Source organism: Melitaea cinxia, chromosome 19, assembly GCF_905220565.1.
Source record: "Melitaea cinxia chromosome 19, ilMelCinx1.1, whole genome shotgun sequence".
Classification (NCBI taxonomy): Eukaryota; Metazoa; Arthropoda; class Insecta; order Lepidoptera; family Nymphalidae; genus Melitaea; species Melitaea cinxia.
In genome coordinates this window covers 6,415,963-6,440,554 of record NC_059412.1, presented here as the reverse complement: position 1 = coordinate 6,440,554, position 24,592 = coordinate 6,415,963, and the positions used below count along the sequence as shown (strand labels likewise).

The window sequence follows — 24,592 nt, the reverse complement described above, 5'->3', positions numbered from 1 at the left end:
TCGTGGTCTTCACGATAACTACAAACGTCTAAAATGATTGAGGGATCTCTATGGAGGTTTGTAGTGAAAAGACTTTCGTTTGTAGTTGAATAAAACTTACAGAAAATTTAAGTGAGACCCGCGGGAGTACAAAAATTTCGACTTCGACTGATTCGGTGCGAGCCATTAACTATTCGTGGTCTTCACGATAACTACAAACGTCAAAAATGATTGAGGGACCTCCAAAGAGGTTTGTAGTGAAAAGACTTTCGTTTGTAGTTGAATAAAACTTAGAGAAAATTGAAGTTAAAGACGCGGTAGTATGAAAATTTCAACTTCGACTGATTCCATTTCTCCATAAATTTAGAATGCGATTTTGAAATATTAGGGAAATACATAACTGCGTAATATACGAATCGAGAAATATCATAACTGTGGCGTTTTACTAGCGGCTTAACTCGGCTTTGCACGAGTAGTAGGTATATTATTTAGCGGCTGTGAGCCGGGAGCCGAGCGGCGCGGGGAGTGATTGCATCGAGTCTCGTCTTTGATGTGAAGCCGCTGACTGATTATATTTTTACGCGTATTTTTTTTCATTCGGCAATAATTCCGTAGATATTCGTTTAAATTTAGTGATGTAAAAGAATGACAAAATGTAAATGATATAGAAACTAACGTACATTAATTGATAATCGCTTAAGAATTACCGCATTGTAAGTGGCCATGTTTTAAAACAATTAAATAAAAGGTTCAGTATCCGCCAACCCGCATTGGAGCAGCGTGGTGGATTAAGCTCTGATCCTTCTCCTACATGGGGAAAGAGGCCTATGCCCAGTAGTGGGATATTACAGGCTGAAGCGAGTAAATAAAAGGTTCTAGTTTCGTAGGTACTTCTTAGTAGTAACAGGAGGTTTTAAGTTCGTCTGTATATACTTTGTGTCACTAGCGAACCGCCCTGGCTCCGCACTGGTGCAATGCTGATACTAAATATAAAATATAAAAAATATATATAAAATAATTTAGATATATAAAAAGTGTAAAATAAAATAAATACAATACATAATACGGCACAAACACCCAGATCTCTGATCCTTCTCCTACATGGGGAAAGAGGCCTATGCCCAGTAGCGGGATATTACAGGCTGAAGCGTAATACATAATACTAGCTGTGCCCGCGACTTTGTCCGCGTGGAATTTAACAAAAAAGTTATTGTTCAGTTTGCAGAGTTATAAAATAAATAAATTACTAAAACACAAGTAGCCTAAGTTACTCCTTATTACATCAGCTATCTGCCAATGAAAGTCCCGTCAATATAGGTCCAGCCGTTTCAGCGATTAGCCGGAAAAACAGACAGACAGGCAAAAATTATAAAAAATGTTATTTTCGTATATGTACCGTGTATACATACATATGAATTTTATTAAAAGCGGTTATTTTAATATTACAAACAGACACTCCAATTTTATTTATTTTTATAGATTGAGATGTATAGATATGCGCAAAAAAAGTGTTTATTTACGACGTCACATTAGAAACTTCAAAAACTATCAGTGTTCCTCTACTGCATACACATAAACCTTCCTCTGGAATCACTCTATTTACTAAAGAAAACCGCATCAAAATCCGTTGTGTAGTTTTAAAGATCTAAGTATACAGACAAGGGGAAGTGACTTTGTTTTATACTACCTACGTAGGATACCTCGATAACTTTATACTGGATGTATCGATTTTTAAGATTCTTTTTTAAATCGAAAGCTGGTGCTTGTCATGTTCTTCTACGTAAATTTGATCGTGTTCTGACATGTATTTTTGTTATATGCGTTTACTAGCGATCCGCCCCGGCTTCGCACGGGTGCAATGCTGATACAATTGCCTTAACTTTAAATTCAAACCAAGATTTTAGTAGAAGAAATACAATGGATAAATTATGGTTTTAATGTAATCCTATCCAATCTCATGTACACTATAAGTGCTGTTTAAAAATTTACCTTAACTACTGGTCGCCCAAAGGTCAAAATTCGACCATAACTGATTTAAGTTATTTTATTATATAAGTTTGAGCATTATTAAGGTTTTGTTGCCAAAAACTATACTTCTATAATAAAAAAGTATATAGGCGTGTGTGTGTCAAACACATGGTAGTGTGTTTTTTTTATTGATTATATGTATTTTTATACATAATTAAAAAAATATTTTATTCTGCACTCTTTCCCTATATAAACTATTCGTATGCGTAATTTAAAACTCCTCTGTTCGAGCAATTTTCGTTAAAAGGTTACAAAGTTTTTACTTCACGTATCAATATATAGATACTGACTAAAGTACGAACATACAATTTCGAAAAAATTGTCGCGATGAAAATCAAGTTTTGTCTTTAAAAAAGAATTCACTTTAGTATTAAAATACTATTATACAGTTTCAAATATATATTTTTAATTTATCGTAACGTACTTATAAGTTTCGGATTACGTTGTCGCGCTGAACAGCATATTTTATAAGCATATACCTAAATCATTAAGTGATAATATATATTATATGCTGTGTGGTTACTTTCGTACTTCCGCGGCTTCTGGTTCTATTTTCTTTAAGTTTTATTCAGCTAAAAACGAAAATTTTCTAACAACAAACCTCCACAGATGTCCATGAATCATTTTAGACGTTTGTAGTAATCGTTAACAACATCCAGCGGTAAGTGGCTCGCATCGAATCAGTCGAAGTCAAAATTTTCGTACTTTTGCGGCTTTAACTTCAATTTTCTGTAAGTTTTATTCAACTACAAAAAAACATTTTTTCACTACTAACCTCAATAGAGGTGCCTAAATCATTTTAGACGTTTTTAGTAATTGTAAATAACATCCATCGGTAATTGGCTCGCACCGAATTAGTCGAAGACGAGATTGACGTACTTTCGCGGCTTTAACTTCAATTTTCTGTAAGTTTTATTCAACTACAAACGAAAGTCTTTTCACTACAAACCTCCATAGAGGTCCCTAAATCATTTTAGATGTTTGTAGTAATTGTGAAGACCATCCATCGGTAACTGGCTCGCACCGAATCAGTCGAAGTCGAAATTTTTGTACTCCCGCGGGTCTCACTTAAATTTTCTGTAAGTTTTATTCAACTACAAACGAAAGTCTTGTCACTACAAACCTCTTTGGAGGTTCTTTAATCATTTAAGACGTTCGTAGTAACCGTAAAGACCATCCATATGTAGTGGCTCACACGGAATATGCAGAAATCGATATTTTCGTACTTCCGCGGCTTTAACTTCAATTTTCTGTAAGTTTTATTCAACTACAAACGAAAGTCTTTTCATTACAAACCTCTTTGGAGGTCCCTCAATCATTTTAGACGTTTGTAGTTATCGTGAAGACCACGAATAGTTAATGGCTCGAACCGAATCAGTCGAAGTCGAAATTTTCGTACTCCCGCGGGTCTCACTTAAATTTTCTGTTAGTTTTATTCAACTACAAACGAAAGTCTTTTCACTACAAACCTCCATAGAGATCCCTCAATCATTTTAGACGTTTGTAGTTATCGTGAAGACCACGAATAGTTAATGGCTCGCACCGAATCAGTCGAAGTCGAAATTTTCGTACTCCCGCGGGTCTCACTTAAATTTTCTGTTAGTTTTATTCAACTACAAACGAAAGTCTTTTCACTACAAACCTCCATAGAGATCCCTCGATCATTTTAGACGTTTGTAGTTATCGTGAAGACCACGAATAGTTAATGGCTCGCACTGAATCAGTCGAAGTTGAAATTTTCGTACTACCGCGGCTTTAATTTCAATTTTCTCTAAGTTTTATTCAACTACAAACGAAAGTCTTTTCACTACAAACCTCTTTGGAGGTCCCTCAATCATTTTAGACGTTTGTAGTTATCCTGAAGACCACGAATAGTTAATGGCTCGCACTGAATCAGTCGAAGTTGAAATTTTCGTACTACCGCGACTTTAACTTCAATTTTCTCTAAGTTTTATTCAACTACAAACGAAAGTCTTTTCACTACAAACCTCTTTGAAGGTCCCTCAATCATTTTAGACGTTTGTAGTTATCGTGAAGACCACGAATAGTTAATGGCTCGCACCGAATCAGTCGAAGTCGAAATTTTTGTACTCCCGCGGGTCTCACTTAAATTTTCTGTAAGTTTTATTCAACTACAAACGAAAGTCTTGTCACTACAAACCTCTTTGGAGGTCCCTCAATCATTTTAGACGTTTGTAGTTATCGTGAAGACCACGAATAGTTAATGGCTCGCATCGAATCAGTCGAAGTCGAAATTTTCGTACTCCCGCGGGTCTCACTTAAATTTTCTGTAAGTTATATTCAACTACAAACGAAAGTCTTTTCACTACAAACCTCCATAGAGATCCCTCAATCATTTTAGACGTTTGTAGTTATCGTGAAGACCACGAATAGTTAATGGCTCGCACCGAATCAGGCGAAGTCAAAATTTTCGTACTCCCGCGGGTCTCACTTAAATTTTCTGTTAGTTTTATTCAACTACAAACGAAAATCTTTTCACTACAGACCTCCATAGAGATCCCTCAATCATTTTAGACGTTTGTAGTTATCGTGAAGACCACGAATAATTAATGGCTCGCACTGAATCAGTCGAAGTTGAAATTTTCGTACTACCGCAGCTTTAACTTCAATTTTCTCTAAGTTTTATTCAACTACAAACGAAAGTCTTTTCACTACAAACCTCTTTGAAGGTCCCTCAATCATTTTAGACGTTTGTAGTTATCGTGAAGACCACGAATAGTTAATGGCTCGCACGGAATCAGTCGAAGTCGAAATTTTCGTACTCCCGCGGGTCTCACTTAAATTTTCTGTAAGTTTTATTCAACTACAAACGAAAGTCTTCTCACTACAAACCTCCATAGAGACCCCGCAATCATTTTAGACGTTTGTAGTTATCGTGAAGACCACGAATAGTTAATGGCTCGCACCGAATCAGTCGAAGTCGAAATTTTCGTACTCCCGCGGGTCTCACTTAAATTTTCTGTTAGTTTTATTCAACTACAAACGAAAGTCTTTTCACTACAAACCTCCATAGAGATCCCTCAATCATTTTAGACGTTTGTAGTTATCGTGAAGACCACGAATAGTTAATGGCTCGCACCGAATCAGTCGAAGTCGAAATTTTCGTACTCCCGCGGGTCTCACTTAAATTTTCTGTTAGTTTTATTCAACTACAAACGAAAGTCTTTTCACTACAAACCTCTTTGAAGGTCCCTCAATCATTTTAGACGTTTGTAGTTATCGTGAAGACCACGAATAGTTAATGGCTCGCACCGAATCAGTCGAAGTCGAAATTTTCGTACTCCCGCGGGTCTCACTTAAATTTTCTGTAAGTTTTATTCAACTACAAACGAAAGTCTTTTCACTACAAACCTCCATAGAGATCCCTCAATCATTTTAGACGTTTGTAGTTATCGTGAAGATCACGAATAGTTAATGGCTCGCACTGAATCAGTCGAAGTTGAAATTTTCGTACTACCGCGGCTTTAACTTCAATTTTCTCTAAGTTTTATTCAACTACAAACGAAAGTCTTTTCACTACAAACCTCTTTGGAGGTCCCTCAATCATTTTAGACGTTTGTAGTTATCCTGCAGACCACGAATAGTTAATGGCTCGCACTGAATCAGTCGAAGTTGAAATTTTCGTACTACCGCGACTTTAACTTCAATTTTCTCTAAGTTTTATTCAACTACAAACGAAAGTCTTTTCACTACAAACCTCTTTGGAGGTCCCTCAATCATTTTAGACGTTTGTAGTTATCGTGAAGACCACGAATAGTTAATGGCTCGCACCGAATCAGTCGAAGTCGAAATTTTTGTACTCCCGCGGGTCTCACTTAAATTTTCTGTAAGTTTTATTCAACTACAAACGAAAGTCTTGTCACTACAAACCTCTTTGGAGGTCCCTCAATCATTTTAGACGTTTGTAGTTATCGTGAAGACCACGAATAGTTAATGGCTCGCACCGAATCAGTCGAAGTCGAAATTTTCGTACTCCCGCGGGTCTCACTTAAATTTTCTGTTAGTTTTATTCAACTACAAACGAAAGTCTTTTCACTACAAACCTCCATAGAGATCCCTCAATCATTTTAGACGTTTGTAGTTATCGTGAAGACCACGAATAGTTAATGGCTCGCACTGAATCAGTCGAAGTTGAAATTTTCGTACTACCGCGGCTTTAACTTCAATTTTCTCTAAGTTTTATTCAACTACAAACGAAAGTCTTTTCACTACAAACCTCCATAGAGATCCCTCAATCATTTTAGACGTTTGTAGTTATCGTGAAGACCACGAATAGTTAATGGCTCGCACCGAATCAGTCGAAGTCGAAATTTTCGTACTCCCGCGGGTCTCACTTAAATTTTCTGTTAGTTTTATTCAACTACAAACGAAAGTCTTTTCACTACAAACCTCTTTGAAGGTCCCTCAATCATTTTAGACGTTTGTAGTTATCGTGAAGACCACGAATAGTTAATGGCTCGCACCGAATCAGTCGAAGTCGAAATTTTCGTACTCCCGCGGGTCTCACTTAAATTTTCTGTAAGTTTTATTCAACTACAAACGAAAGTCTTTTCACTACAAACCTCCATAGAGATCCCTCAATCATTTTAGACGTTTGTAGTTATCGTGAAGACCACGAATAGTTAATGGCTCGCACTGAATCAGTCGAAGTTGAAATTTTCGTACTACCGCGGCTTTAACTTCAATTTTCTCTAAGTTTTATTCAACTACAAACGAAAGTCTTTTCACTACAAACCTCTTTGAAGGTCCCTCAATCATTTTAGACGTTTGTAGTTATCGTGAAGACCACGAATAGTTAATGGCTCGCACCGAATCAGTCGAAGTCGAAATTTTCGTACTTCCACGGCTTTAACTTCAATTTTCTGTAAGTTTTATTCAACTACAAACGAAAGTCTTGTCACTACAAACCTCTTTGGAGGTCCCTCAATCATTTTAGACGTTTGTAGTTATCGTGAAGACCACGAATAGTTAATGGCTCGCACTGAATCAGTCGAAGTTGAAATTTTCGTACTACCGCGGCTTTAATTTCAATTTTCTCTAAGTTTTATTCAACTACAAACGAAAGTCTTTTCACTACAAACCTCTTTGGAGGTCCCTCAATCATTTTAGACGTTTGTAGTTATCCTGAAGACCACGAATAGTTAATGGCTCGCTCTGAATCAGTCGAAGTTGAAATTTTCGTACTACCGCGACTTTAACTTCAATTTTCTCTAAGTTTTATTCAACTACAAACGAAAGTCTTTTCACTTCAAACCTCTTTGAAGGTCCCTCAATCATTTTAGACGTTTGTAGTTATCGTGAAGACCACAAATAGTTAATGGCTCGCACCGAATCAGTCGAAGTCGAAATTTTTGTACTCCCGCGGGTCTCACTTAAATTTTCTGTAAGTTTTATTCAACTACAAACGAAAGTCTTGTCACTACAAACCTCTTTGGAGGTCCCTCAATCATTTTAGACGTTTGTAGTTATCGTGAAGACCACGAATAGTTAATGGCTCGCACCGAATCAGTCGAAGTCGAAATTTTCGTACTCCCGCGGGTCTCACTTAAATTTTCTGTTAGTTTTATTCAACTACAAACGAAAGTCTTTTCACTACAAACCTCCATAGAGATCCCTCAATCATTTTAGACGTTTGTAGTTATCGTGAAGACCACGAATAGTTAATGGCTCACACTGAATCAGTCGAAGTTGAAATTTTCGTACTACCGCGGCTTTAACTTCAATTTTCTCTAAGTTTTATTCAACTACAAACGAAAGTCTTTTCACTACAAACCTCTTTGGAGGTCCCTCAATCATTTTAGACGTTTGTAGTTATCGTGAAGACCACGAATAGTTAATAGCTCGCACTGAATCAGTCGAAGTTGAAATTTTCGTACTACCGCGACTTTAACTTCAATTTTCTCTAAGTTTTATTCAACTACAAACGAAAGTCTTTTCACTACAAACCTCTTTGGAGGGCCCCTAAATCATTTATCACGTTTGTAGTTATCGTGAAGACCACGAATAGTTAATGGCTCGCACCGAATCAGTCGAAGTCGAAATTTTCGTACTTCCACGGCTTTAACTTCAATTTTCTGTAAGTTTTATTCAACTACAAACGAAAGTCTTGTCACTACAAACCTCTTTGGAGGTCCCTCAATCATTTTAGACGTTTGTAGTTATCGTGAAGACCACGAATAGTTAATGGCTCGCACTGAATCAGTCGAAGTTGAAATTTTCGTACTACCGCGGCTTTAATTTCAATTTTCTCTAAGTTTTATTCAACTACAAACGAAAGTCTTTTCACTACAAACCTCTTTGGAGGTCCCTCAATCATTTTAGACGTTTGTAGTTATCCTGAAGACCACGAATAGTTAATGGCTCGCTCTGAATCAGTCGAAGTTGAAATTTTCGTACTACCGCGACTTTAACTTCAATTTTCTCTAAGTTTTATTCAACTACAAACGAAAGTCTTTTCACTACAAACCTCTTTGAAGGTCCCTCAATCATTTTAGACGTTTGTAGTTATCGTGAAGACCACGAATAGTTAATGGCTCGCACCGAATCAGTCGAAGTCGAAATTTTTGTACTCCCGCGGGTCTCACTTAAATTTTCTGTAAGTTTTATTCAACTACAAACGAAAGTCTTGTCACTACAAACCTCTTTGGAGGTCCCTCAATCATTTTAGACGTTTGTAGTTATCGTGAAGACCACGAATAGTTAATGGCTCGCACCGAATCAGTCGAAGTCGAAATTTTCGTACTCCCGCGGGTCTCACTTAAATTTTCTGTTAGTTTTATTCAACTACAAACGAAAGTCTTTTCACTACAAACCTCCATAGAGATCCCTCAATCATTTTAGACGTTTGTAGTTATCGTGAAGACCACGAATAGTTAATGGCTCACACTGAATCAGTCGAAGTTGAAATTTTCGTACTACCGCGGCTTTAACTTCAATTTTCTCTAAGTTTTATTCAACTACAAACGAAAGTCTTTTCACTACAAACCTCTTTGGAGGTCCCTCAATCATTTTAGACGTTTGTAGTTATCGTGAAGACCACGAATAGTTAATAGCTCGCACTGAATCAGTCGAAGTTGAAATTTTCGTACTACCGCGACTTTAACTTCAATTTTCTCTAAGTTTTATTCAACTACAAACGAAAGTCTTTTCACTACAAACCTCTTTGGAGGGCCCCTAAATCATTTATCACGTTTGTAGTAATTGTGAAGATCATCCATCGGTAACAGGCTCGCACCGAATCGTTGAAGATGAAATTTTCGTACTTCCGCGGCTCTCACTTCAATTTCCTTAAACTTTTATTCTACTGCAAACGAAAATTTCTTCACTACAAACCCCTTTGGAAGTTCCTCAATAATTTAAGACGTTTTTAGTAATTGTGAAGACCATCCATCGGTTACTGGCTCGCACTGAATCACTGTTTTTCTTACTTTCACTGCATCTGATACTGTTATATATTACGAGTATGTCATATTAATTCTATCACAAACTAAAAAAATGATGACTATATATCGCTACGGAAATTATCGTTCAATTAACCTGTAATTGTAATTATTTAAGCTATCTAATTGATTTTATAGAGGTAAAATTCATGACGATAATTATTCGCAATTTATTATTTTTTATATTTTTAATTTTTTTTTTTTTCTAGCTTACTAAAAACAAAACAAAATGCACTACAATCATCTACTAACGTTCCTCTATAAGAATCGAAGGAAAAAAAAAATTATTTTAAATGTGGGGGGATGCAATATTTTTTGGTGCCAAAAATTTTTTTTTTGTACAACTACAAAAAAAGTTGTTGTCACTACAATCAACTACTAACCAATATCTATTAAATGAATCCAAAAAAAAACATTTTTTCCAAAGTCGGGTGCCAAGTTCACACAGCCAATGCTATTATGGGGCAAAAGGATGATTTTGGTAGTTTATGCAAATGTTTATTTGAGTTTAATTATTAATATAAATTATTTTAAATTGAGTTTAATTATTATTATAAATTTATATATTATTTAAAAATTGAAAGAATATAGTAATATACCAAACTCATTTATCGGGATCATTTTATATACTTAATGCAATACACATTTCAATGACACTTAAACAGAGCGCTGGGACCTCATACGTAATAGTTCAATGTTTAATTTGTAAAATACATAATCCGCATTCTAGGTTTTACTACAGTTCAATCAAAAGCTTTTACGCTACGCCACTGCTCGCATTTCACAATAAAAATAAATTCATTTAATTTCCAGCATCCTATCGCCTATCGGCTCGGGAGGTAGTCCGAGTTCAGGCAGCGAGTCCTCCCCCTCGGATTCAGAGTCCGAGTCCTCTTCAGCGGAGTCGAGTGGAGGGACGGTGCCCCCTCCCGCCCCTGCGCCCCCTCCCGCACAGAGACCCTCCTGGAGCCTATCAAACTTCGCACCACCTCCGGCTCACGCGCCCGACCCGGCGGATCTAAGCAATGTTCTGGCTGAGGCAAAAGGAAAGCCTGTAAGTTTGACTTTTTTATATATAAAAGAATTGTTTCGTAACGTAGTAAAGGATTAAAGGGACAGTGTCTAATTGAAATTTTTTTAATAACAATGACTTGTGTGGTAAGTATTCAGCAGAGTAAGTGTAGTAAAACTGAAAGTGTAAGATATAAGAATCCATCTGTATGTCTCTACAATCTTTCGCATTTAACATACATATGTGTAAATGGTAATTCGAATACACGATGGTTACCGAATGGCTGAACTAATATATAAATGACATTCTGACCTGACTTTTCGGTTTGTAATTCTAACCATTTGATCTATAAAAAAATCATTATTGATTCACAAGAAGTCAGACTGACTTACCACAGTAAAAACAAATGCAATTTATCATTCACATTCTGTTTCGTCGGTAGAAATTCATTATTTTTAAGTCTATAATAGTTCAAGTTATAAGGTTCATGCTGTGCATGTTCGTCAGATTTCATGCTATCAACTTTTGTTTATATGTCTAAACATATTTATACACAAGGACAAATAAGACACCTTTACATCTGCATATTCATTACTCGGCTAGATGTCACTGCAAACCTTTCCCAGTGTCGCGTTACAAGAGATAAACACTTCTCCGTACATGGACTCTGATTCAGCACTGCACGCTGCAATTTATATAAAAACTCATTGTGAACTAGCCATCAAAGCGAGAACATTGCTAATACTCGAGTCTTCTATATAATATATAATATAATCACACTTTGAAGAACTATAATCATACTTGTAATATATTGGACAACAACTTTTACTAGATGGACGAAGATTTATTCCAATTGCTTATAAACATAATGGATAGTATTGTAAATCGTCGAGAGCAGAATATTCAACAGAAATGGATCGATCTGGCCATCTTGAAGTGTAATTTGAGAAGTGGTTTAACGAATTTAGAAAATAACTTAGTCGATATTCCACCAAGAGACAAAACAAAGGTTTTGGACAATTATTACAAGTTAAAAGACATGCTATGGAAAGCAGTTGGAGCATTGCACGGAAATATATCGGCAGTGTCGGTTACGGTACTATTAGAAATAATATTTATTGTATCTTCCTCTATATATATTATTATTTTAGAATATAACACTTCTTGCATGTGGTATTCACCTTAAGAAATTGTAACACTTAGCTGTATCGTATTTATTAACTTTACTTTATTATGTTAACAATTACTGGTCATTCTAAATAATAAATAAATAAAATGATAGCAAGTTATATGATGGAATATTTATTACAGAGTCCAATTTCGGAGTTGTCAGATTCAGAGGCGTCTTCGCCTTCCCCCGGTACAAGGAGACGAAGGTCGTTGGCGAACCGTGTATCTGCTGCCTCAAGTGACGATGAGGCACCTAGACCTAATCCAGTGAGTTAATTTAATCAAACTAGCTATTACTTTTTATCAATGTATATATAAATCAAAATATCGGCTGATGTATACGAATTATGAAATTATATTAAAATAAATTATATCAGCAATATTATCTATTAAACTAAAAAAAGTATCCATTATTATTAATTCTTACGACAAGAAATCATATCTAGTGCATCGATATACATTAGATACACCAACATTACATTTAAAAAAAACAGCGTTATAATAGAACCTAGCGCAGCAACTAATAAGTTGGGATGACACGCTGAGTAAGACCAATTTTCGAGCACTAATACATGTCAACGTAGTGTAATAAAAAAGAGTAAAAATTGTATTCGTTAATTCATTGTTTGCCTCTTTTTGTACTTTTTCTTTTTTATATGTATATATTCTTATATTTTGTATGTTAGAGTGAGAGAAGCAAATGGTTTATTTATTTAATTATTTATACCGCTAGGTCCGCGTACAAACATCCCCCAACGTTTCGGCAACTATCGGCAGCGGTCAGAGTTCGGGAGTGAAACGGGGTCGTCCGCCTAAACCTCGAACTTCCGAAGAGCGGCCGGCCAAAAAGAAGAGAGGCCGTCCGCCCAAGACCAGGCCTCCATCGCCTGCCCCCGATAGCGAACCAGAACCTGAACTCCCACACCCTTTACAAGACACCAAGACACACATCTTCCGCAAGGTATTACTGATATTAATTGCAACATAAATACTTTTGTACGTCGTATCTTTATAAAAAAGTGTTTATCATTTTTAAAATATGTCTCGCGATTACTTAAATAATAATAATAAGACTGCAGTTTTTTCGGAAAGAAAAATTAGATTTCTAAGTTGGTTAACGTCATTGGTTGAAATTTGGAAATTTTCTAGATAATCTGCAAAAGATCTCATTAATTTTTTTTATTTTGTAGGTATTCACTCCTAAAAAGGGAGACGAATGCGGGGGTAAAGGTGGCAAAGGTGGTAAAGGAAAGGGTGGCAAAGGCAAGGGGCAAGTGACTATAATTGAATCAGGTGCAGACGATGATGATAGAAGGCACCGGGACCGTTCAGCCGAACGTCGCAACGAGGAGGCGATCGCCCGAGTATCACCTCCACAGGAACCGGAAACACTTACCAGGAAACGAGAAGCCGAAAGAGTCGCTCACGAGAGGATACAGGAGAGAGTCGCGATCGAAAGGCCCGACAGAATACCTGAACGATCATCAAACGATCGACTTCCCGATCGAACGGACCGATTACCAGAGAGACGTTCCAGTGATCGACTGCCCCCCGACAGACTGACCACAGACCGGCTACAAGAAAGACTCTCCAACGACCGAATTTCATCTGAGCGATCGGATCGGATGTCGGATCGGTCGTCCCACTCAAATAGCGACAGATTATCGACGGATAGAAAGTCGAACGATCGACTATCTAACGATAAAATGCTGATCGATCGGATACCTAGCGAAAAGATGTCCATCGATCGGTTGTCTAGTGACAAGCTCTCGATCGACCGGATACCAAACGACAAAATGGATAGGCTATCGAATCAAATGTCGCATGATCGATTGTCGGGTGACAAGATGTCGCATGAGCGTCTATCGAGCGACAAACTCACACATGAGCGATTATCGAACGATAAATTGTCGATAGATCGTCTATCAGGAGATAAATTGCCCTTGGATAGGGTGGAAAGGATTGCGCCTGACCGTTACATTCGAGCTGAGGCTGACGTCGGGTTTGTTCCAAACTCCTTAACAAACAGTGAGTAAAATTCTTATTTTCATCATTTTTCACTTCAGTTCTAGTTCTTTAGTGACTAGTGACTTATAAGGATAGTACAGCAGGATATATCTTTCTCAAAATCTGGAGTAGTCTGGCTTTGGAAGTAACTTTACCTTACAAAAGTGTTATGTTCTTGTGGTGAGTAAGGTGGCCAGAGTTTCTGGGGTTATTGGGGGTCGCAATGCGATAGCGACGCTTCTGGTGTTCCTGGCGTATATAAGCTACGTTAATCGCTTACCATCAGAAAACTATTACGCTTGTCTGCCTAGGTAATTGTCCATATAAAAAAACGGCATTATTTTGTAGACGTTTGCTGTACAGTCATATATTGTAAAATATCAAGTTCACAGAGTTACATTGAAAAAATTCTAAAAAAAAAAATATATTTATTTCTATATAATAAAACTAAGTAGAGAATATATGTATGTAAAAAGCACAAAGCCACAATATAATGATAAATAATACACTGAATGATGGGAGGATAGTTAGTTAAGGTAATAAATAACAATTATAAATTTAGGAACTTTATTTATATTTTATTTTATAAATTATGATTTTTTTTTAATTTTAGAAATAAACATAAATTATTATAAAAATAAACAATATTTAAGACATTCATTTTTAAATAATAATTGATCTGTGGTAACTAAAATATGACATATTTGAGATCTAATTCTATATTATAGCAAGAAGTGTCGAGAAAAAGTCTTGTTATGCTTTTTCCGATCTCGTTCTCCCATCCCGTTCAATGCGTTTTACGCGCGATAAGAAACTTTCGTTCCAAAAAGAACGACAAATGTGCAATGGACTATTCAAGTAATATTTTTTTTTTAGTTTATATAAGTCGTCCAGTCGGGCTGCTCCAGATTTTGAGCCGGATATGTTCTGCTATGCTCTACCTCGATAAAATGTAAATTCAGTATAAATCTAAATTGCAAAATGCACAATATTTTTTAGTATAGGGGGTTTCGTCTGAAAGCTTATGTGTAACGATATTACGCTAAATTTCATAGCCTTCGAAAATACGCGTTCCGAGTTAATCGTCTGTCACAATTCTAATTTGAGTCAGAGCGAACTAAACTTCAGTTAATTCAAGCAAAGCCTAACCTGAGTTCGAGTCGAGTCAGTGAGTGGCACGTCCGATCTGTGTTAGAGTTTTGTTTAGGTGCATGGCAATACTCGTCGTCACAGTGACTGCGATTTTAAAATATTAGTGACAAAATACGAGGCTCTCGACTACTCGATATTTGTATTCTAAAAATACAACGCGCTATAAGCACGAGCGAGATGGAGATGGTATTTTTTATACCTGTAAATATAATACCAATACTTACAATACAAATACAATACAAATATACTTTATTGTACAACCAAAAATAATACAAATAACATAAAAGAAAAAGAAACAAGCGAGAAATCGCTAATCTATGTATTAAAAAAAAAAAAAAAAAACCGGCACGGGTATTTTCTAAAGCAGTCACAGTGACGGCCGTGTGTACAGTAGTGCTCCCCGTGTGCAGGCGAGCGCGAGGCGCGCGGCCGCCCGTCGCTGCCCGTGCGCGTGCCGCTGGCGCGCCTGCGCGCGGAGCTGGCGCGCGCGCTGCAGCGCCCCGCCCGCCGCGCCGCGCCGCCCGCGCCGCTCCCGCCCTCGCCGCCCGGCCCGCCCTCGCCCGCCCACCGCGTGAGTACCCGTCGACCGCACACGCCGCTACGTGTGTACGTACGGGCCGCGAAATATAAAACTTGTTTTTTTTTTTTTGTCACCAGACATTGGAGGGAAGCAGTGCTGGTTTAGCGAGCCTTAGTGGTCTAGAACGTTCCGAGCGCGGTACGGAAGTGACCCCCATATACTTCTCGTACTTCGAACGACTGCCGGCAGATGCGCTCTCCGACGAGGAACGCGACCACAAGTGAGTGTCGATAGATGCGTACTTCCCATCGTATTAGTTGTATCTGTTATACAGGATTACATGTATGTATGATTAAATTAAGAATAGCAATGATCTTGCGCCATCTCGTGATGACATAGCCGCTGTTATAAACCGTTTAGGTACGGTTAGAAAAAAAGTTTCATTAAAAATTTTCTATGAAATGAAATGAAAATATTAGTTTCACCATAAGGTGATATACAGCCACTAAACATGCCGTCGCCCGCAGGTACTACCTGGGCGAGGCGGCGCGCCTGCGCACGGCGGCCGAGCGCGAGCAGGAGCCGCTGGCGCGCGTCATGCTGTACCTGGAGTCCGTGCTGTGCTTCGTGCTCACGGGCCGCGTGCTGGAGCTGGAGCTGGACACCAAGCGCGCCTTCACCATCTACCGCGAGACCATCGAGTACATCAAGTCCATCCACTCCATGCCGCAGCGCTTCCGCGCCTCGCCGCACTCCACCTTCAGCAAGCTCGACATACTCAGGTGACCGCGTCCGGGGAACTGCCGTGTTGTGTGCCCGTAGAGGGAGTAAGGTGGCCAGAGCTACGGCTAATGACAAATATATTTCTGTTCTTTCTTTTATTGATTTGGCATGTTATGAGAAACTCTTTCTAATGACCATTGGTCGAACGAGATCTCTTTCAGAGATAAGTCTACCTGTGCCAGCTCTGTAATTATGTCATATATCTGTATATCTTCTTATATATAAAATACTCATGTCACACTATTAGTTACAATAATCCTCCGAAACGGCTGGACCGATTTTTATGAAATTTTGTGTGCATATCGGTCTGTGAATCGGCCAATATCTATTTTTCATACCCCTAAGTTATAAAGGGGAAGGAGCGATTAACGGGGTTTAATAATATATATGGCAAAACAACGTTTCCTAGGTCAGCTAGTCATTCTATATTTTTTAATAAAATATATAAATATAAAATTTGTAGCGAATATGAAACCATGACATTTGCAAGACAGACGTTTTCTATATTGCTTAGATCTATTTGTAAGAAAGTCGTCTAAAATTTAAAATGTGCTATTATTAAATAAAGCAATTTAATTACAGCCTTCGAGTGCAGGCGCTACTATATCTGCGAATGTTCAAAATGTACAACCGAGAAGTTAGAGAGTACAACAAGATTGTGCAGGAGTATCAGCAGAAGGTTTGTCTTTAAAAAAAATTAACCGAAAATTAATGTCTCTGGTTTTTCTTAGTCTGTCTCACACGACATTCTTGCTGATTAATGATTTACTCTTAAGATACATTTATTTTACACATTGTTGGTTAGTCATATTTTTACTTTCAATTATATTGTGTTGGATACAAGTGAAGGCGCATGCAATATTTACAAACACAATGAGACAAGAATCAGCTAATATATAACAATAACGGATACGATTTTTTGTATGCACGTATTGTGTAGTCCAAACCTTATTCTATATATAGAAAAAGCGTCCTTTGCCCAAAAGTGAGAGTGAATAAATAGAAAACAATTTTATGTAATCCTAACTAATATTACTAAAAATTGTTATAACACTAGTGTGTTACTCTATGGATGTAATGAATCTGAAATAAACTATTTATTACCTATTTATTAAAATTATAATTGTAAATAGCAAAAGTAGCCACTGAATTTTTATAATACTACGTACTCGTATGTATGCCTTCATTTATTCTTAGTTATTTTAATTGTCATTGTTATTTTTGCTGGTTTTCATATTCAAGTTTTGTTAGTCGTGGTATCTATGAATGCAGTGTTGCTTATAATGAGCGCAGCAATTGGTCATGAAACAAATGTATGTGTTACACGCTTCAGCCTGTAATATCCCACTACTGGGCATAGGCCTCTTTCCCCATGTAGGAGAAGGATCAAAGCTTAATCCACCACGCTGCTTCAATGCGGGTTGGCGGATATATTCCCTACTATGAGTAACGATCGCTATCAGGTGTACATGATAACAACCGGGAGCGACGGCTTAACGTGCTCTCCGAGGCACAGTGGGGAGACAAGGACTGCACAAACACCCAGACCACGGCAAACATCTGTATGGCCAATACAAATGTTTGCCATGTGCGGGGATCAAACCCGCAACCGCCAGCGCAACAGGTACAATCTATGGCTGTGACCGCTGCTCCAACTCGGCGTCAATGCATGTGTCCTATTGGCCAATCCCCCCCCCTCGCTAAACGAACCCCCCGCCCGCAGCCCGCCTGCGCCGAGGCGGTGCCGGGCGCGGCGCTGTCGTCGTCCGCGCGCTCCGCGTCGCCGCTGTCGCCGTCGCCGTCGCCCGCCGGCTCCGTGGGCTCCGGCTCCGGCTCCGGCTCGTCCGGCTACTGCTCGCTGGCGCCGGGCGCGCCGGGCGCCGGCTCCGGCTCCGGGCCCGGCGCCGGCGCGCCCGGCTACTGCCCCGTGGCGCACGCCGTGCCGGCGCACGCGCACCACGCGCTGCTGCAGCTCACCAAGTACTACACCTTCCTGTACGTGGCGCACGACCTGTGGGAGCAGGCCGACGGGCTCTGCCGCCTGCGGGCCAACCAAGGTGAGCATTACATAACGTCTCATCGTCAGTTAGTCTAACTTGAACAACATCGCTGTTGCTGAGTAACGCCTACCTTGAAATAATAAAAAATAAATAAAAATAAAAATTGCATGTTTTTAGAATAAAAAAGGACATGGGTTCATAAGCCCGTGGATGTATATCACTTGTTTAAAAAAAATAAAAACATCTATCGTCACTTTAGTGCTACTCAACTTACTAGGAGTAGAGGAGTACAGTACTGTAGGAGCCAATTTAAAGACTATTGCCGTGTATTTTTAGAGGCTCTACTACTTTTTTACTCTCTAGTCGTTTTACTTTTTTGGATTCTCTACTACTCTTGCTCTAAAAAGATCGTGAGTATAAATTTTGTGTAAAAAATTAATACACAGATGATTAATTTTAAATTAAATATCTCCTTATACTTTGCTGTGTGGTTACGGCATTAAGAATATAGCCACCCCCTCTCTTCCCGTGGGTGTCGTAAGAGGTGACTAAGGATTAATACAGTTCCACTACCACCTTGGAACTTAAAAAACCGATCGATGGCGAGATAACCATCCAACTTACTGGCTTTGAAACGCACTGATCGAAGACGGCACGGGGACGAGGACAAAGACTTCTTCGGTGTGACAAAGCCAGCCCTGCAATCACCAACCCGCCTACCCAACGTGGTGACTATGGGCAACACACATGAGTTCATTCCATTTTTGGCGCGAACTTGTGGAGGCATATGGCTGATATGATGATGATGATCTCCTTATAGCGCTTAACTAATTAATTCTTCTTATATTAGATCCACATTACCGCAGTTTACATACGACGTTAATCAGATTGCTTCTCCGTTTCCAGATTTGTTCATAGCGGTTGACCGCAAATGCGGGCCTCTGACGCTGTTCTCAACGTTCCGCCACCTCGTGCAGTACGTGCGTCACGCCATCTCGCTACTCAAGAACGCGCCGCGCGAGTGACCGTGACGCGACCGTGACGCGAGCGTGACGCGCGCGTGTCGTCACGCGCGGCGCGTGGAGCGTTCCTGTGACTGTGATGCGTGACGTGATCGTGACGCGGCCGTGACGCGTATCGCGCGATGTGTTCCTGTGACTGTGGCGCGTAATGTGAGGTCACCCTGTAGACACTAAGTGATACATGTATAGTCAAATTGAAAGCGAAGATATTGTATCATCATTCTATTAGATTTCATATGACAACAGTACGTCACGTTAATATGATTATTGTTTAAAAACACGGTTTTGTATAAATACTCAGAATTCGTTAAAAGTAAAACGAATGTAAACCGTCTTCGGCAGAATGGTACCCAGGGACATGCGACCTGAATAAAAGGAAATATTCTACCTTCTCTCCGGATTCGACAAATATATCGACAACAGCGGACTAATTTAGTATATATTAATACATTTAAGTTGGTTTTTGTATAAAATTTCAACGATTTTTTCTTCTAAAATACCATTTATAGTATTTTTTTCGAACCTTAATATTACACGTTACTAATTGGACTTCTCAATTTTAGTTTGTATACTACTGTATACCATAAACGACTTCACTATCGAAATATTCAAATGAAATGGCCTATACTTACGCAGTATTTACTAATCATTAAGCCTTTTACTCTGCCCTGTTTTAAAATCGACAAATTTGAAGATTTTTTTATCAAACGTATATTATATTGATTTTTTTAAATTTATTTTATGGATATTACTAACTTAAGACAACTAAAATCAAAATATCTTAAAGTTCTTCAAATTAAGGCCTACATTATTTTACCACTTATTGAAAACAAGTTAAAATATTTGTCATGTTATACTTAAACGAACAAATTTCCAAACATTACATTAATTAATTAAGGCTTAAGAAAGACACTTATCAAATTTTTTACCGTACCGTCTCCAAGTTTTTAACAAATCCCAACAACAAGACAAGGCAGTATTATCTGTTTCAATTGCAAATGAAGTTCTTATTACACGCTTGAACACAGATAGTAAATAATTTATACTAAATATATAAAAGTTCATAATTATGAAATATGTAATTCAATCAATTTTAAATGAAGTTTGTACTAGACAATATATATAGAAGACAAAACAATTAGACAATATAAAAATACCAAACGAGAAATACTAAAATAGTTCGGATTCATTTCCAAAAAAAAAATCAAAATTTTATTTATTTTAGTAAACATGAAAACAATACTTTTAAATCCTCGTGGAACAAATATGCATTTTGTGAAGCCACGCATTTGGCATGTAGATTTTATTGAGAGGACATGCAAAAACTTATAGTTAAGTGTTTTAAAAGTTTGTTATACATACCTATAATCACGTCTCTTTCCCGTAGGGGTAGGCAGAGACCACTTCTTTCCACTTGCTACGATCCTTACACACTTCTTTCGCTTCGTCCACTTTCATTATTCCCTTCATACATGTTCTTCGGTTTAGGGTACTCTTCACCTGGCCTTTTTTCAAGACGTCCCTTATTTGGTCTCGGAACGTCCGCCTAGGTCTACCCCTTGCAACTCTTCCATCCACACTCGCCTTATACACTTTTTTCGTCAATCGTTCTTCACTCATTCTCTCGACATGACTAAACCATCTGAGCATACCTTTCTCAATTTTTGTCACTACATCTTCTTTCAGACCACAACGTTTCCTTATCTCACCATTTCTTATCCTGTCACTCAGTTTAACTCCTATCATACTTCTTAACGCTCTCATCTCAACTGCATTTATTCTGCTTTCGTGTTTCTTCTGCCATACCCAACTTTCACTTTCGTACACGAGTGTCGGAACCAACACCCCCTCATGCACAGCCAAACGAGCCTTGTTAGACACCCTCCGACTGCTCATAAATGAGTGCAAAGCTCCATTCACCCTGTTTCCTGCATTACAAAGGCTCCACTCATATCAGTTACCATCTCCTGCAACTCCTCGGGCTCATCAGCATCAGATCATCAGCTTAGAGAAGACATTTGACGAGTAACTCATTCTCAACCCATTTTCATACTCTTTTAAATCTGTCAAGCAATTGTCCATGAACAGATTAAACAGCCACGGTGACGCTACACTTCCCTGTCTAACACCTTTTTCGATATTAAACCATTCAGTGTATGCCCCGTTCATCCTCACTCAAGCACTAGAATCCCTATAAAGAGATTGCAATGCTCGTATGAGGACACTGCTCACACCATTCACGGACAATGCCGACCACAATTCATTTCTCATCACTCTATCATAGGCCTTTTCTAAATCAACGAACGCGCAATAGACTTTTTTATTTTGGGCCAAACACTTTTCGGCTATGCACCGCAAAGAAAAGACCTGATCCGTACATCCCATTCCCTTTCTAAATCCCGCTTGTGCATCCCATACTTTATCGTCTGTTTCATTCACAACCCTCTCAATCAACACTTTTGCATACAATTTACCGACGACGCTGAGAAGGAGGAAGTTTGTCAATACATCATTATTCAATAAAATTAAATGAACTGTCTAAAAAAAATTGTAATCTTATTTTTTGAAAATTAATTTTGCTTAGTTTCATATAAAACAACAGAATCAATGATACATTTTATTTATAAAGAAACAATAAAATAATAATTGTTTTGTGTTCCTATTGTCCCTCAGTGTCCACAACTGAAAAATAAATTGTAGACACAGCATACACCCGTCATTAAATTAAAATTTATTAAGGTATTAGTGGTGCGGCACTCGCAACGTTAAATTTTTACTGTTTAATTTATATATATTTTTAATTAATTGCAAGTTAGATGTGATGTAACATAACAGTTTCTAAGATTTAATTTTAAAATTGTAATTAGCTCCTATTACGTGTATATGGCAAATGTGTGTTATATATAATAAGTACAAAGTCAAAGAGCAGTTTTACATAACAATGCCAGTAATAAATGAAATTAATTTTCTAATTGACTTTCGATAAATCACTCCGTTTGTGATTATTCGATTTTTTAATTATTTTAAAATCAAAAATAGAATATTCGATTTTAAGACGATTAGAATTGTCGCTAGATTCGTTTTATATATATTTTCATTTAATGCATTAAGGTCAATCAGTCATTGGACAATCAGTTAAATTAATTTGTCAATATTTTGTATTTTTTTTCTATACTATTAAAATGTACTAAATAAGTCGAAATGCATGTATGATCAATTTTTGGTTCGTAACTGATTTACAAAATTAATCGACAGTTTCAGTATCAGATGATCAAATATTATTCAATCGTTGTAAAGTTCTTGCGAATATTTCCTTAAAATATCTTCCGTTTCTTACTACGTAATGTATTATTAGTTCGAATCATAATCGACTGCCAAAAAGTGACGAAATTTGTCTTCGCATCTTCACTTCCCAAGACGATGACCAAAAATACGATGTATAAATTGTATATAAACCGTCGCTAAGCGACACTCGGGCTCGTTCGCCGACGTAGATAAGTGATAGAATAACCATATCTTAAGTGTTTTTCATCGGTTCTACCTTTGTAAAGGGATATACCGCGAGCGCTCATCTGAGGCGTGCTACACTATACGATACTTAGGAACAAATTAGCGCGACAACTGCCAAAAAAGTGTCTAATATTCTAATTTTTGTTATCATAAGAAATGGGCCTATTTATCGCATAACGTAGTAGAACCTCGAGTGCGATGAGCTCGCTGCTATACGACTACTAGTGCGGGCCAATCGAGTAATATCTCAAAATTGAGGGATCATGTAGTGTTTCGCTATAAATTTCGTTTAACTATCGCTTGTTCGGAGTGAGGATATCTTACTTAGCTCAGGTTAGGGTACAGACGGTCTCTAGGCTATACGATCAGACGTAACGAACAAAATAATCGAAGTCTCTGAACAATAGCCGAGCAAATTTGCCTCTCGGTGACGTGTAATTTGATCATTTTTTATTATACATATCAAAATCGGTGGTGGGAGATCGGTTTTAGTTCAACCGCGACAAATAAAAAGGATAAAATACTCGGGAAGACAATAAATAATTAACGTTTCCGTTGAGTGGGCTCGTGCGACGCGCCGTCCTCCGCACTCACGGCTGCCCGTTTAAGGATTAAATTTAACATATTCCTTTTAGAAATGAATTATGTGACGACATTTTTTAGCGTTTATATTTGAATTTATTCTTAAACAAAAAACAATAACACCAATATATCTTTCTCTCGGTTGTTTATATTTATGTTGTGATTGTAAATACATAATATTATATACATTTTGTAATGATATACATGTTAGTGCCAGATAGGTTTTTGTATGAGCGTTTATAGTAAGATCGCTTGTCTGTCGTCGCGACGACAACGATGGGCTTTCTGCATCGTGATTGTGTAAATCGCAATAAAAGTGTAACGTATTTTTACTCATAAAGACACAGTTCATAATTTTCGTCGCACCGACGGACAACACTATCGCGTTCGGATGCGATCACAAAACACAATGGACAAAATACAAACTTTGTAAGTCTTTGATAAGACGCGAGATGCCTTGTAAATAGTTTAATATAAGAAATGTGTAGTTTTCATTCTATATTTTAATTTATATGTAAACTATATTTATAGTAAAGAGGAAGAGATCATAATAAGTAATAAGTAATGATAGATGACGAGGCCTGGCGTGTTAGCGACCGCGGTCGGCAGGCTTGCGTGTGTTTTGTTGGGGTTGTCAATCGATAAACACGAAATTGGCTACGAAATAGATGCAAAAGATCTATCGATTAAAATTGGGAAAACAAAAAATACATATTCAACGTTTTTGTATATAAAAACAAGCATGTAACTTTCGACTCGCACGGGCGGTTAGAAGCCATCCATGAATTACGTCGCACGAATTCACGATTTTTTTACCTCTAACCTGTCCTTGTCGCAATTGGTAACATTTATGAGATCCCTCACTACCTAGTGTGACATCACAACACCCCTCCTCTTGTCACACAATGTCACACTTCATTGCCCCCCCCCCCCCCTTAATGTGTGACGTAATTTACGGATGGCCCTGACTGTAAATGATACGCGTGTTACGCACACGTATAGCCGCCGAGGTGTATGTAATGTAACCATAGAGGAGCTTGCAGCGTTCGGTGTATTGGGTGTGGGCGATTCCGTTTATGATAGGCTTACACTGCCGTGTTATTTAGCGGAGATTCAAAAATTGTGAGAAATTCGCTTGTGTTACTTAGCTTGTATAGTGTACATTACAAGATCAACGTAAAGTTTACTATGCTTTGTACGATTTAGTTGCAAATTCGCTTCAATTTCGTTCCTTGGCGTTGCGATGCGATATCGAAATGTTGAAGCCTTTACCTGCTTCGATATCGGTACTTAGGATTCGCACAAAATATTTATAACTTTCTTTTTAATTCGTTATTTATTATGACATATTTAATTTATTGTACTGC

At 37.9% G+C, this 24,592-nt stretch overlaps 1 protein-coding gene across 1 annotated transcript in view; it reads left to right on the top strand.

The window, feature by feature from the left end:
- LOC123662688 (AF4/FMR2 family member 1) overlaps window positions 1-19,136 on the top strand; it is a 130,488-nt gene extending 111,352 nt beyond the window's left edge. Inside the window, exons 11-21 of the mRNA XM_045597491.1 lie at window positions 10,281-10,521; window positions 11,791-11,916; window positions 12,383-12,610; window positions 12,840-13,677; window positions 15,219-15,289; window positions 15,466-15,608; window positions 15,856-16,110; window positions 16,694-16,794; window positions 17,245-17,249; window positions 17,835-18,168; window positions 19,018-19,136. Coding sequence (XP_045453447.1) covers window positions 10,281-10,521; window positions 11,791-11,916; window positions 12,383-12,610; window positions 12,840-13,677; window positions 15,219-15,289; window positions 15,466-15,608; window positions 15,856-16,110; window positions 16,694-16,794; window positions 17,245-17,249; window positions 17,835-18,168; window positions 19,018-19,136 — 2,461 coding nt within the window. The remainder of the gene's footprint in view (window positions 1-10,280; window positions 10,522-11,790; window positions 11,917-12,382; window positions 12,611-12,839; window positions 13,678-15,218; window positions 15,290-15,465; window positions 15,609-15,855; window positions 16,111-16,693; window positions 16,795-17,244; window positions 17,250-17,834; window positions 18,169-19,017) is intronic.
- The last annotated feature ends 5,456 nt before the right edge of the window (window positions 19,137-24,592 follow it).